The sequence below is a fragment of the Cibotium barometz genome, chromosome 52, assembly GCF_041138505.1.
Source record: "Cibotium barometz isolate CiBa-2024 chromosome 52, ASM4113850v1, whole genome shotgun sequence".
Lineage (NCBI taxonomy): Eukaryota > Viridiplantae > Streptophyta > Polypodiopsida > Cyatheales > Cibotiaceae > Cibotium > Cibotium barometz.
The window spans coordinates 43,168,721-43,184,026 of record NC_141097.1 but is presented as its reverse complement, the minus strand read 5'-3'; the positions used below and the strand labels follow the sequence as shown (position 1 = coordinate 43,184,026).

Below are 15,306 nucleotides of genomic sequence, written 5' to 3'. Positions count from 1 at the left end.
AGGTTTGGAGCTGTGATGGTTTCTAGTCACCTTTTCTGGTTGCTGTGCTCTCATGGTAGTTTCCAAATTCTCCTCTAAAGACTATCTCCTAAGTTCTGAGTCGATAGAAAAGAACTTCGGCCTTGTACTCAGGTCACTCTTCACAGAAACAGAATTCTGTTGCCAGTTTGAACCAGGTAGCTGGTTTTGCCTAGAAAGCTGATTAACTATAGAAGCATTTGCCTCACCTGCATATCAAGGTCATAAGGGCCTGCACCCAACCAGCGGCTTCCTCCCCTGCTTCAATTTGTGTTCGAAAGTTTAGATTTCTTGATATGTGTGTTTCTCTTCAGCTGAGCCTCAAAGAGAGGCGATGAAGCCTTACATGTGTTTAGATCTTTGCTCTTGCACTGAGCCTCAAGGATGATGAAGTGCTGTAGTTGGTTGCTTGCAATTAGTTCAGCTTCCATGAAAGCTTTGATGACATGAACCTTGTGTAAGAATTTCTCATTCAACACAAAAAACTTTGTAGATTTTAAATTCTGCTGGCATCAAGTATCGTTGGTGACCAATTTAAGCTTTGATGGAATGAACTTGCTATGCTGAGCCTTGAATGATCAAGGTGATGAAGCCTTACACTCAAGCTCTAGTCTGCAACCTTGAACTCGTCTCACTCCAATGCCAAATCCCACAACAAGACCTTGCTTTTGCACAAATCTGAAAAGATTTAATAGCTTTTGCACACTTTCTTGCTCAAGAACTGCATCATTTCATTGCTGTTCTTTGTAATTCACTACTCTTGAAGCTTTTACAATTTCTGTGCAATTGTTATGCACACATGATGTCGCTGACACATGCACATAATGATGATGTGCATGTGATAGTGATAGCGAGAGTGATGTATGTGAGTTAGATCATGTGGGCATGATCTCGAGGGCAAAGATGACAGCGAGCATACCGAGCATCGACACTTCTATGCCTATCATCTTTCCTACGGATCATGAGGATACTCTAGTTGATCATGGTGACATTCTAGAGGATCGTACGCATTTGATTAGTGACGCATCCATTAGTGCATTTGGGATGGGTGTATCCATTAGCACACTTGAGGATATTGATACTCCGCATACGAGTGACAGGAGACACTTATGAGCATAGACCTAAGTTCTTAGTGTTAGATGCATCAAACTATTCTTCTAGGATTTCTATTTGTGGAGATATCACCGATACCACCACTACTAATATTCATAGCATTCCTAGCAGTGCTCATGTGGATAGAGTTCATGAATCTGAGTAGTCGGGGATAGCGCATGAGAGTAGTGACGATTTTTATCAGATTATACCTGGTAGTGGAGGCAGGATTGTGCATATGGATCTAGAGAGCTTTGTATTTGATTTGGACATTTTCCTAGATCCAATGATTAGAGAGATTGACCTATCTTTAGATATAGGTTATACATGGATTCCATTGATGGATACATACCATGATCATGATCATGATTTTAGAGAATGTGAGGATGACATGGCTAATGATTTGATGATGATAATCATATCCATAGTATATCATATGGTATAGATCTTGAGAGATTTTCATTTGATCTAGAGATCCTATACTATTGGAGATAGATTTATCATGGGATTTAGGTCACAAAGGACAACATTGATGGAGATAGACCATGTTTATGAGGATAACCTTGGAGGCCTTGGGAATGCCATAGATGATGATTTAGGAGATGATACCATTTACCTTTCATGTGAGGATACCTCTTCATTTTTTAGTGATGATTGATGATGTTGATGATTATGTTGATACTTTGGATTATCATACACACATAGAGGATCTTGCACATGAGGCTATAGTTCATAGATCAGATCACTCATACACATGTCTGTTTGGTGCACGACGCGGGAAGCCACCAGCCACTTGCGAAAGAACCCAGCTTCCTACCACCAGCTAGGGCATTGGAAGAAAAGATACCAAACTCCGGACAACAAGTAGTCGAAGAAGTAATATCACTTCCCCGGCCGGTCAAGGAAGGCCTGCTTCCAAGATCCTTCGATTTTGAGGACAAACTCATTGTAAGAGAGGATGGTTTGTAATGAAGTAGATTTGGTTGCACATGCACATAGGGGATAGGACCTGGGCTTAGGGTCATTTAGATGTATACTTTTGGAGAGCTTTGGGCTTTATTAGGCATTGGACTCATAAGAATTGATTATCACGTTCACTCTATAGACATCTGTCTTCTTGGTACTCATGCCCAAGCTTTCATGGCCTTCTTAGCTATTACCCTAGAATGGTGACCCACACCCATGTTATCACTCCATGCTTTGAGTGGTTAACCCTAGTTTCTTGTAGTGGTATCAAAGCCCTTGGCTTAGACCCTTGTTAAAAGAATGATTAGATGATAATCATTTTCTAATACCACATGCAGTTTCTTGTAGTGGTATCAAAGCCCTTGGCTTAGACCCTTGTTAAAAGAATGATTAGATGATAATCATTTTCTAATACCACAGCAGGGTCTAAGCCAAGGGCTTTGATACCACTACAAGAAACTAGGGTTAACCACTCAAAGCATGGAGTGAAAAAGGTACAATGTCTATGAGCCCTATGCCTAATAATACCGAAGGGCCCCCAAAAGTACACATGCAAATGATCCTAGACACAAGTGCCTAGGCCCCATCCCCCATGTGCATGTGCATGTGCAACCAAATCTACTTCATTACATATATGAGACTACAACACTATATGCAACTAACATCAGCACAATCTTGCCAAGTGAGTATATGACTGCATGCTTGTATGGCCTTCCACAAGTGGGGATGATGCTTGCACTTGTGTGAACAAGACACCGTTGAAAACCTACCGTCTATCTTCTTCAAGGTCAGAGGCTGTTCTTCCATCCCTTGCGCAACACAAACTTTTATTGGTCATCATCTCTAGAAGTGGGCTTACGCACAAATGTACCTAAAATGTAGCACGCACACTCCTAATATTCTCTAATGGTCAAAACCCCCATTTTGGAACAACTACTTGAATAGTGGGATTGGGCTCAAAATTAATCCTCAACTTTAATTGAACCTTTTGTCTGTTGATAATGTTCTCGTTGCATAGAAATTGATATAAACTACGAAATCATTGGGACAGAAACTTGGAAATCCTTCCTGTGCTGCTTGAAATTTACATCAGTAGTTTGAAAACTTGCATCATATCATGACACTTCAGTGATTTCATCTCTTCACCAAACATTATTTGACAGCACTGTAAGGAAAATCTAGCATTTACACTGGAAGGTTGACATAAAGAAGATACTGACCAATATCAAGTATTACCCTCACTTTAGAGTTAAGATCCTTCAAATCGGCAAGCTTGAGAGTCACGTGAATATTTCTGTTAAGGTTGTAAGCCTAGCTGTGCTGCGCACCTCTCTGTCAGTCGTAGACCTACCTAAGGGCGACCTCTCTCTCTCTCTCTCTCTCTCTCTCTCTCTCTCAACAGGCAGGCAGGCAGGCAGGAAGGAAAAAAGATATTAGATTATGGGAGACAAAACACCATACTGAGTTGATTACTGCATTAAAACGTACACACGATCATCATAGTTGTTCAATACCATTAATTAATTGAACACTTGCACTTACACTTGGCATATACAATGAGGACAACAATGACCAATATAATGCATCATTCCCACCTTTATGTGAGTATCATTCCCACCTTCATCAGAGTTAGTACGTATCCTTCAAACCAACAAGCTTGAACACAAGTGAAAGATCCCGAGTCAAAATTACATACCTGCCTATGCGACTTTCAAAGGAATGAATGACTGGTAGAAAAATTACTGTAGGATTCAAAATACCTTAATCCCTACGGGTTGAGGCCACACTCTGAAGTCAAAACATGAATGAATAAACAAACTGGTCAAAGCTTAACTTCTCTTTCTTTGATTGTGCATGGATGAGAATTCAAGCCTTCTTCTCCCTTTTTGTACCAATGGTGAGGTGGCTTTCTAGCTGCACGTTAAACTGTGCATAAAACTGGGCATTGCGCCATTAGAACAAAAACAAAGCCAACCTTATCAAATGAAATCAATACACTGAGCTATCCAGTACTAGCAAGCTTATCAATATCCTTGCTAGCCAAATCCTTGGCCAGAGAGAAGGAACACCGTGACCAATATATCACTGTGCCAAACAACACAGGACTCAGACACACCCCTTTTATAAGTAATGTCTTTCAAGACAAGAATCTTAGTATAACAACACAGGCTGAGCTAAGTTCATAATGCACACACACCATCAAAATACCTTAATTTGGACCTCCCTCTCCTCTCTCCTCTTCATAAAGATCCTCTGAAGCAAGCCAAAGACGTGTCACCATCTTTTAGCATACTAAATGTTCGTTTCCTCTGAACTTTGTTGTTATTCCTCAGCAAAATCCTTATTTTACGTATAGCAAAAACTTAACATTCTTTGTAGGAGCACGAAGACAAACATTCTTTGTAGGTGCACGAAGACAATAACTGAAGGCTAGACAGTCTATTCAGTCACAAACAAGATTACACATTAAAAGGTAATCAGCACATACTGACAACTGGCATACTCCATACAGACCGGTCAAGAATATTCTAGCATAAAATCAACGTCAACGAGAAGGATAGGGAATTCCATCAAGAACAAAGAACCATCAATAAAACTCCCTACCGTCATTAGCCAATGGTACCCTACCTACACAGTTAGCTGGTCATCCATTTTCATAATCCATTAGATCCCCTCAAGACGTCTGCTGAGGGTAACTTCCATATCCAGGATAACTAGGGTAAGCATACACAGTTCCTTCTTGTTGTGGAGGGGCGTAACCATAGCCCTCGTAACCTTGTCCATAACTGTAATAACCCAAGTTTCCTTGGTTTGGATCAGAATCAACTTGCCCCCAGACTCCGCCCTGTCTCTGCAAAAGCCTGGCTATAAGAACATGCAATATGCAGATATAAAAGCACTTGAGAAACAAGGCAAATGGATGTAAATCCACAAACCTGTTTATTTGCTGGACTTCTTCCCCATGAAAGGCGCACAGATTGCTGCCCAATGACTGTTCCATGGAGCTTTTGTATGGCCTCCTCAGCACAAGCCCTGCAAATAAAGGCATGGTACTCTTACATTGTGAACCATTTAACAGAAGATTCAATACAAAACTATACACTCTCTTCTACTACAAACTCTCGTTGAGACTATCATGTAAGTAAACTAGAAGTTTCCCCCAATCATCAGAGATACAAGGATGCTTTCGATACTCTTACTTTTGATTGGTGCCATGTTGGAAGGAAAAAATGTGAAAATATACAGACTTTATAGAAAGGGTGTTCGCAGTCATTTCCTGTCTGTACCATATTACACTGTAGGGAGTGAGGGCCAGTGTTGTGGGTGTGCCCGCCGGTGTGAGTGTTTCTCCATTTTTCCCCATTGTCCATTTTATTCCTTAAGTGGGGGGCTGTTTTCTTTTTCCCTGGTCGTCTGTATTAGATTGCTACCAGGTGGGCCCGACTGTTGCTGGCCAGCCAGGCCTGGCCATGGCTGACCAGGTGGTGCTGGTCGTGGGCCAGCCGACTAGGCATTTTGCTGGCCGACTGGGCCAGGACTAGTCGTGGGCTTCCACAGGGGCTGTCGGCCCAGTTCTCACCGGCCGACTGGCTGCCCCTTGTATACATACCACACTTGGCCCCCACCAGTTTGTATCGGATATTGAACTTGTAGCCTTTGGAAACAGAGTTATAGCCCACTAAAACAAGCATCTGGGACTTTAAGTCAAGCTTACCCCTCTACGTCTTTGGAATGTGAACATCGGCATCACTCCCAAAAACACGAAAATGGGAGACATTTGGTTTTCTGCAAAAATAAGCCTCAAACGGAATCATTTTAGGCATTGCAATCATCAGAGATCGATCGAGGATATAGATAAACGTAGCCACAACCTCTTCCCAAAGTGGACGAGGAAGTTCTCGATGCTCCAACATCGTCCTCGCCATCTCCACCACAGTGTTGGACTCCATTCTTTGAAGGCGACCCTGTATTGGCCAGCTCTCGCTTGATGCTATGTTCCGCACAAAACCACAGAAAGCATACCAATCCTTGGAAGAGATCTCCCCTCCTTTGTCAGCTTGAAAAGTCTTACCTGCAATCCAAACTCCTTTTCCACCAAAGCATACCAATCCTTGAATTGAGCAAAGGCTTGGTCTTTACGTGGCAGAAAATACACCCATGTGAACCTGCTACAATCATCCACAATTAGCATGAAATACAAGGCTCCTTCCAAGGATGGGGTTTGCATAGGCCCACATAAGTCCAACTCTAGTGGTTTCGAAGCTCACCTGGTAGCCTGCTTCGAAAAAGACTCCCTATGTTGCTTCCCACAAATGCAAGAACTGCAATGTCTCTGCCTGCTGCCAACATCTGGCAAGCCATCCACCATCTGGTCCCAAAAAGCCCGTCGCAGCGCGTCCACATTCAACATCTGGCAAGCCATCCACCATCTGGTCCCGAAAAGCCCGTCGCAGCGCGTCCGCATTCAAGTGGCCAAAACAAAAATGCCACAAATCACCGAGCTGAGTACTTGTAAGAGAAGAGAGTACCGAGAGTTTGTAAATCCCATTCTCCACTCCGCCTTCCCAAACAACCTGGCTTGTTGCTTTGTCTCGGATAGCAATTGAATGGTCATCAAACTCCACCCGCATGCCAGTCTTGCAAACCTCATGCATTGACAAAAGATGAAAACCAAGAGATGGAACATAAAGAAATGGGGGGAATGCTTCCCTCCTCTGCCATTGGGAACGATCTCCAACGTGTCCTCACTATGAATTGGGATAGTGGATTTGTCACTAAAAAAGATGTGACCTATTTGCCTCCGAAGATTATGTAACAACTATCGGGAAGGAGTCATGTGCTTGGAAGCACCACTGCCAAGAATCCACTCCCGAGTATCCCCAACGGTAAGACCAACGGCCTCCCTGCTCAAAGAAGATGAAGCTCTGGTGTCCATAGTCTCCAAGTGCACAAAGCTAGAGTCTTCGCGGCTGCAACTGAGAAATCGACGCCTTTCTCGGTTCTTCACTCGGGACATTTCCTCCAATAATGACCCTTCTGGCCACAGTGGTTACAAGGCCGCTCGGCCTTCAAAGCATCATGATCTTAGTCGGGCGTCTTCTCAGAAGACCTCGATTGTGAAGACTTCCCTTTGCCCTTGTTGTTGTTGTTGTTGCGGCCTTTTGATTGCTCGCCAGTCAAAGTCTCAGAACCTCCGCCTTGTGGAGGGTTCAGAAACCGCTCCTCTTGGTCCAAAACCATCGGCACAAGCTCCTCCCAAGTAATGGTGCGGAGCCTCCCACTGGTGATCAAAGAAGAATAGAAAGCTGAGTACTGGGGGGATAGCTAGCCAACCTCAATCAATTGTTGAGGTTGAGCCCGAGGTTGAAGATGTGCCACAGCAACAGCAAGAGGCTCTGCGTTCTGTTCGAGTACCAAAGTGGTTGTTGGATACCATTCGAGAGTCTCGTGTGACAGAGTATCCCTCCGAGTGAACCACAAAGAATGGACCTTGAAGATCACATAGAGTTCATGACAAATGTCAACCAGAGAAGCATTTGCAAGTAAATTATGCCTTGATGTCTCGTATCATTCGGAACACGGAGCCTACTTGAGTTAAAGAAGCTCCTTTCGAGGCATAGTTGCATTCTGTACACGTACTCATCCATTCAGTACTTTCAATACGTACCGTATCAGCACCATGCTATCCGTGCCCATACTTCATAACAAGTTTAAAGTGACTAGTCACTAATAACTACTAGTGAATACATGGTATGCAGGTTGATGTTGAGGAGCTGGAGTGTCACAAACAACAACATGCCGAGGAGAGTGACATAGTATGTGATAAGCGCGAGGAGATATACAGATAGCTTCACAAAGAGCTCGAGGGCATTGATAGATGAGTCACTTGAGCTCAGCCTCGAGCAAGAGGATATGAACAAACAGCTTCATAGAGAGCTCGAGAGCATTGATGGACGAGTCACTCGAGCTCGGTCTCGAGTTCTCACGACCACTTCACTCACTTCTTCCGCTCAACAGAGTCGTCCTTCCATCTCTAAAGGCATCAAGATTTATAATATACATTTTTATTATATATATATATTATTTTAAAAAAGTGAACATACTTAAAGTACTTATCTCGATGTGTACTTTACGTACTCATACGCATACCGTACCATACCACACTATACACAACCACTATATTCTCAAGAGACTTGGAGAAAAGCCATGCAATTGGAACTAGAGGCCATGGAGAAGAATGAGACTTAGGAGTGGGTTCGGAGGCCGTTAGTCATTGGTGTCAAGTGGATCTACAAGAGACCAAGTACACGTACGATGGATCCGTAGTCAAGCACAAGGCTAGACTTGTGGCTAAGGACTATGCTCAGCAGCTTGGCATCGACTATAAGGACACTTATACACTGACGGCTAGGATGACCACGATTTGGACAGTTCTTGCCCAATGCCCTTGCAGAAAGAGAAGTATGTTGAGCAACCTCCATGCTTTGAGGTTTCAGGATCAAAAGGTATGGTTTACAAGTTGCGGAAGGCCTTGTATGGCTTAAACAAGCTCCCAAGGCTTGAAACCAAAAGATTGATTCTCAGCAACCGTATGTTCATGAGTTGCTGGAGGCCTTTGGATGGAGAACTGCAAGCCTATTTCGATGGACCCGAATACCAAACTTACTGTACATGATCATTGTGAGCAAGTTGATGCCTCTTTGTATCGGAAACTTATTGGTTCAAACTTTATGGATTTGGTTTGCTGAGCAATGAACACCAAATTGGACTTGAGTTTTCCAATGGAGTTGTTAAGCTCATTTACACAGACACCTTTAAAGACTCATTGGGACGCACGATTACAGATCTTGCGGTATCTGTAGGGTACAAAAGATCTTGCACTCTTTTATGACACTGGAAAGGGATCAAAGGACCAAGTCAGAATCCACAGTTGGAGTGACTCTGATTGGGGAGGAGATCTACGTCGGGATGCAGCTTTACCCTTGGCTCAAGAGCGATTTCTTGGAGCAGCAAGAGGCAGCCAACTATTGCCTTGTCTTCCACTGAGCGAGTATCGGGCTGCTTGTGGTGGTGGTTGCGAGGTGGTGTGGCTACAGAGGTCACTTGGCGAGATTGGGTTTCCACAAAAGGAACCCACGGTCATCCAGTGCGACAACCGGAGCTATATAGCTATTGCTCGGAATTCGGCCTTCCATTCCCAGACCAAGCACATAGAGATACAATATCATTTCGTTTGTGATAAGATTTTGGCTGGTGACATCTTACTAGTCTTTTGTTCGACGGAGGACAATGCGGCGGACCTCTTCACGAAGCCTCTACCTCCGCACATGCTCCGTCAATACTCCAACTCACTAGGGTTAGTTCCCCATCCAGGAGCTGAGAGGGGGTGTTTGCAATCATATCCTGTTTGTACCATATTACGCTGTAGGGAGTGAGGGCCAGTGTTGTGGGTGTGCCCGCCCGATGTGAGTGTTTCTCCATTTTTCCTCATTGTCCATTTTATTGCTTACGTGGAGGGCTGTTTTCTTTTTCTTTGGTCGGCTGTAGTAGATTGCTGCCAGGATAGCCCAACTGTTGCTGGCCGACCAGGCTTTGTCATGGACGACCAAGTGGTGCTGGTCGTGGGCCAGCCAACTAGGCATTTTGCTGGCCGACTGGGCCAGGCCTAGTCGTGGGCCTCCACGGGGGCTGTCAGTCCAGTTCCCACTGGCCGACTGGCTGCCCCTTCTTGTATATATACCACACTTGCCCCCTACACCAGTTTGTATCGGATATTGTGTATATAGCAGAGTTTATACAGCATTTCTGCATTTCTTTTCTCTCAGTTGTTTGTCTCATTTCCGCTGCTCATTCCAACAAAGGGGAGGTGAAGGAAAAGGGGCAGGGAGAGAGGAGAGTGTGGGTTGTTGTTGGGTGGGGGGGGGAAGAGAGAGAGAGAGAGAGGGGGACAGGGACGGGAGACGAGGAGGGATTTAAGCAACCCAGTAGCAATGCTCAAGCCTGGGTAATCTACAGTTTGCAGTCTGCACCAACCTCATTTTGGTTAGTATTTTAGTCCAAGACAGACAAATTTAAGATTTCACTCAACACAATGAGAAAAGTGAGGATAAAAGGCAATGCACAACTGCTGCTATTTGAAGCTACCAGAGGCTAGCTAAAGCCTTACTGTACAAATTTTATCAGGGATGGCTCATCAGCAAAGAAACGCAAAGACCTTAAAAAACAAGTAAAACAAGGATGAGTTAAAGTAAATGAAAAATCACACATGCATTCCAAAACGGGGGGGATATTATGGGGCACTACCTGTGTGTAAATTGCACAAAGCCACAGCCCTTCCCAGCAGGGATCTTCACAGATACCAGCTCTCCAAATTGGCAGAAAACTTGACGAAGGTCTTCGTCTGACGCATTGGGATCGAGTCCACCAACAAAAACCTAAAAACAATGCATTGCCAACATTCTTTAAGAAAATGGCCATGAATCGTGGGCAATTATCAGCAGCAGCAGAAAAGGATTTTCAAGAATGAAGAAATTGGCATGCAGTCCAGGGGGTGATCATTACTTCATTGAAAAAAATGTCATAACACTTCAAGGATTTAAGAAAATACCCTTACAGTTGTATAGTTTGGGTCATTGTCTGTCGCAAAACCTTGTGCCGAAGCAGCTCCATAAGCTGCATGTCAAAATAAAACAATAGCTACAGATGTTTGTTGGCAGACCAACATAGAAACTTCATTACAAACAGTAAAGAAGCACACCTTCAATTAAGAAGACTTAGAAAATTTAACTTAATTCTCCATGTCATCAATAACATGTATGTCCAATACTTAGACTGATCCACCAGGAATTGGAAGGCCAAAAGCAAATGCATATATGTTAGACCGTCCACGGTAGATTATCCCTAAAGTATTACCATAAGGGGTTCTATCTATCAAGGTTGATGAGTTGGTACACAGGTAAAAGGCCCAAACTACATCTGACCTTGATAGTGAATCTGGTCAATTCAAATTTAATGAGTGCACATAAGACACAAGCTCTATTCGGTCTAGGTTTCCAACTTCAAATAGAAAGGGAAACACATAAAATAAAGCTTCTACCCCGTGATTAATGAGCTCTGAACACTGTAAATGATTTTATTAACACAAAGAACTGAGGAAAAGTGGCATGTGTATGCTACACATCCAAACTTAATGCACCAAGTTCAGTGAAAGGACAATCATGGGAGCACTGACCTAAGTGAGAGGCCACCCACTAAACAGCAGGATGCTTTCCTGTTGAAGTGTTGTAATGCAGGGCCCCTTAGTGAAAAGAGCCTCTTGACCTCCTGCTTTAAGACAAAATCAGCCTTATAAGCCTTTAAAATCCTCTTTACCTTGATACTTTGCCCAAGTTGATAAACTTTGATAGTTTGACAGCATCAAAAGCTGCTAAATCCGAAAATCAACCAGGAAAGGAAAACTGAAGGTAACTGAAAGAATGGAACTACGACTAAATCCACTCAAGGTGCTTCAATAAAAGCTGTAGAATAGAAGGAAACTTGGGTGGAACATCAAACCTACGATACAAAAAATAGACTAAACTAAAACACAGCTGACGAGATCAAAGGAAGGATTTTCAAATGTATTAAGCAAGTTCACTTTGTGAAGTCATTGTAAAGCTCTACAGAAGAAATGTAACATCATGGCAAAAACCATCAATGCAAACCCCCATTACACACAACTACCATATAAGAATGCAATGTTCGAGTTATTGACACCAACCAAAGTGCAATATTGACTTCATGAGAATCTACTCACAAAGCTTCAAATCATCCACTCAATGATACATAGCAAAGACTACAAGCTGTGACAGTCCCACTGACGTAATCAGCACCCAAGAGTACTAGACAAAGATATGTCACTGTACTAGACAAATCTTCCTGGATAAACCAAAGGTGCATTCATTAAGGTTCCTGCATAAAGATACGTCATCATACTGAGCTATCATTTCTCCGAAGGTGAAGAACAGACTCATCCATAATGAAGGCTAGCACCAAAGAACATTCCCACACACACTGCAGCTGGTTGGGCAAATGCACCACTTTGGAAAGAAAGAATGAATATTAACCAACTTGGACAAAGACAACAACCAAAAAAATCTGCATGTCCACTGATGCAGGCTTGAAGCAGAAGATACACCAAATGAAAGTTCAGAAAATATCACTGCAGGCAGACAAAGAATTCATGCTGTTCGTACATCCTTCCTAGTAAGAAAAAACTATTAGAGATCCCTGAGACAAAAAAAGAACCACAGTACCTTTGTTATTATACTGCTGCGCTACACCCATGGACTTCTTCGGTGTTGCAACACTTATCCGCATGGGTCTGCTGGAACAGAAGACTCCATTCATCTCTGTCATAGCACGCGTCTTTTCACTCTCATCACCAAAACGAACAAATCCATAGCCTTTTGAGCGCCCAGTGATAGTATCCATTACAACCTTGGCACCCTTTACAGAAGGATAATGAGACCTAAATGTCTCTTGCAGCACATAATCAGACACATCTGGGGCAAGATCTCCAACAAAAATAGTGTGATCCTGGCCAACACCATCAGTTCGCCTGTCAGACATACCAAAAGCAGCCCAGTTCAGCCTGAAAGTTTGCTCTGTCTGTGGCATAATTGCTCCATTGTAAGTCTGTAAAACCCTCTCAGCAGCAGCATGTGAGTTGAACTCAATAAATCCATATCCCTCAGAGACCATCGTCTGCTTATTTCTGATGATTTTAACATTTGAAACCTGCAAAAGAACCATACTCATTGTTGTTATAACCATACTCATAGTTGTTGTATTTTAATTCACTTTCATAACAACTACTAGTGTGAACAAAAAGCTAACTTCTCTTTTCTAAATTTCCAAGTCAAGTATTTGCCAACATCCAAAATGTCAAATCTTGAATAACACCCAAAGAAGTTGGAACAACTACTCAGAAACACTCTAATTTATGGTATCCCTGCTCTGCGAATATAAATAATCAGGTCCCATTCTTAGCATTCGTAATACGTTCAGCTCAACTGATCTTCCTTCATTATATTTTTATATCACAACAGACAGTCTTTACTTGAAGAGAGTCTCCTTCTGTACAGCTAACCCTAGTACCCTCACATAAAAATGTTAACTAGCCGAAGAACCAGCCTGGAGGAAACCCAATTTCTCCAGACGAGACATCCCAAATATCAATACAAGTTTTTCGTTTTAAAAAACAAAATAGGAGCTGCCAATAGAGCTCTCAAGATGAAAAAAAGAACTCAAAATACTCCTAACCTATAGACGGGCTATTGCTATATGCCCCCTGCCTCTTAGAAGACTAAATAGAATCCCTAGCTGCTAGTGCAATATAGTAGGGCAGATTAACAACAGAAGAGGAACCTGGCTGGGAAGGGCACATGCAGAACTCTGACCAATTTACTTAAATTATATTTGATTTTGCCTATGGCCCATAGTAACTTGGTAACAAAACAAGGAAATCTCTATTTGTAGAAAGGTCCAATCAAGCTTAGACTGAATTCTGAAATTGAACGGGGGAATGCCGTCTTCCCCATTTTCTCTTTATCTTACACTACTCTCCTTACAACATAATGCACTCTGCGGAAGGGCTCTACCACTAATCTTTAAGCAAGCTTTGTTTGACTATCACCAATCGCAGATCGTACAATTAATTTATTAAAATCGCGACTATCATGTTCATGCATATGCCCTGTAATTTGTTGTCTATGACACCCTCATTTTTTAGTGCTTCCAATAAATCACAATCTTATAACCAGCCTTGGGTTTAAGTCTATGGCCTTCCCTCTTAGAACTATAATGTAGAATGTGAGTTCTGATTGGACCAAAAAATTATCTAGGAAAAAGTGCCTGCAGAAATCTCCCTGTAGCACAAGAGAGTGGCTATGACATGTTCCAATATAGCCTAAAAAGACCTGCAAGCCTCTCCAAAATTCTATACCCTCGTATGTCCAGGATTAGGGGCTCTTACAGAGATCTTATGCCTTCTATCAACAAAATAAGAACAAGCGTCAATGGAAAAAGGCAGTAATCATGACTCGTGAGTCCCACGAATTACTCTTCTTTCAATGTGTAGCTCTTAGCTTTCAGGTTACTTGTAGAAAAAACCACCCGAGGAGTCTTGTCTCCCGATTCTTCTCATTTAACAAGTTCAACATCTACTGTACTGTAATGGCCAACTCCAACCAGGTATAGCCCTGAATATTTCAAAAAGCTGTCTGCATGACAGTACCAAAGAGAGGTTTTCACAATAGCAGTGTAGTTTAAGCAGAGTATTAGATTCAGATACTTAAAACCCAATGATGCACAGCCACCGCTAGTACGGGCTATACACAACCAAACCCAATACCCATCCAATCACCCTAAATCTTGCAAGCTTAATAAACTATGCACAAATCCAGCTTAAGTGCAGTAGAGTTGTGCGAAGGGAGAAGATGGACTTACTTCTCCGGTGTGGTAGAAACAGCCGTAGATGTAGTTCTCGTCCATCCAGAACTGCAGGTCCCCAACCCACAAGGTTCTGACTTCACCTGGACTCTGCGCTGCTGAAGAGTTCGACGGATAAACTCCTGCATGCTCTGCCTGCATGGGCGCCATGTATTGCTGTTGCATGGGCTGCTGCTGCTGCTGCAACATCACCCACTGCTGCGGCTGCGGCTGTTGCTCGCTAGGCATGGAAGAAGGCCCAGGTGCTGGCTGCATCATGGCCTCGTTGCGTTCTTGGATTCAGATTGACGGTAGTGAGCCACAACCCTAATTAATGCCCCGCCTGCACCGTCCGATCCCTCACCTTGTCCTTCATCCACGATCACGATAACATCTCATCTCATATACATATACATATCTATTTATTTATAATTATAAATACGGAAGGTAGACATATAATCGTTCACAAGACAAGGGTCAAGGCCAAGGGTGCATTCATAAATGTAAGTCTCTATTTACTTATTTATCAAGGGTGCATTAATTAATGTAAGATTGCTTAAGGCTTTTTTTGGAAATAATTTATAAACTGCCCAAATAGATAACTTTTTACAAAAGCCACTCATATCCCATCAAAAGATGTAGAGCAACTCTTCACTATTAAGTAAGCCACAAATCTAATGAGACACAAATCTAATCCCACCTCTTCTCCTCCCAAACAAAAGATGAATGCTCCCAAGAAATGTGATACCCCAGCTGCAA

The 15,306-nt window shown here is 42.8% G+C and overlaps 2 protein-coding genes across 3 annotated transcripts; both read right to left on the bottom strand.

Annotated features, from left to right (window-relative positions):
* Positions 1-4,495: 4,495 nt before the first annotated feature.
* LOC147609153 (polyadenylate-binding protein RBP45-like) lies at positions 4,496-14,931 on the bottom strand. Of its 2 annotated transcripts, none has more exons than XM_086788110.1 (6): positions 14,566-14,931; positions 12,372-12,855; positions 10,685-10,749; positions 10,381-10,511; positions 5,013-5,109; positions 4,496-4,927 (listed from the first exon to the last, which is right to left on the bottom strand). In XM_086788110.1, the coding sequence occupies exons 1-6, from the start codon at positions 14,824-14,826 to the stop codon at positions 4,751-4,753; spliced, it is 1,215 nt and encodes a 404-aa protein (XP_086644236.1). In that variant the 5' UTR covers positions 14,827-14,931; the 3' UTR covers positions 4,496-4,750. The 2 variants fall into 2 exon arrangements, with proteins under 2 accessions (XP_086644236.1, XP_086644237.1); XM_086788111.1 differs by having other exon boundaries at positions 10,691-10,749; positions 14,566-14,929.
* On the bottom strand, positions 5,974-10,100 carry LOC147609154 (uncharacterized). Its single transcript, XM_086788112.1, has 2 exons — positions 6,345-10,100; positions 5,974-6,242 (listed from the first exon to the last, which is right to left on the bottom strand). Exons 1-2 carry the CDS (start codon positions 6,539-6,541, stop codon positions 6,068-6,070), a joined length of 372 nt encoding a protein of 123 aa, XP_086644238.1. The 5' UTR covers positions 6,542-10,100; the 3' UTR covers positions 5,974-6,067.
* Positions 14,932-15,306: the final 375 nt, after the last annotated feature.

What these genes read in the sequence shown, in the direction of transcription:
- LOC147609154 (XM_086788112.1), bottom strand. Translation starts at nt 6,541, where the DNA reads ATGCGGACGCGCTGCGACGGGCTTTTCGGGACCAGATGGTGGATGGCT. An exon ending in TTTTCGAAGCAGGCTACCAG is followed by an intron (nt 6,243 to 6,344) that starts GTGAGCTTCGAA and finishes TGATTGTAGCAG; the next exon opens with GTTCACATGGGTGTATTTTC.
- LOC147609153 (XM_086788110.1), bottom strand. Translation starts at nt 14,826, where the DNA reads ATGATGCAGCCAGCACCTGGGCCTTCTTCCATGCCTAGCGAGCAACAG. An exon ending in CAAACTATACAACTGTAAGG is followed by an intron (nt 10,512 to 10,684) that starts GTATTTTCTTAA and finishes CATTGTTTTTAG; the next exon opens with GTTTTTGTTGGTGGACTCGA. An exon ending in GAAGTCCAGCAAATAAACAG is followed by an intron (nt 4,928 to 5,012) that starts GTTTGTGGATTT and finishes AGGCTTTTGCAG; the next exon opens with AGACAGGGCGGAGTCTGGGG.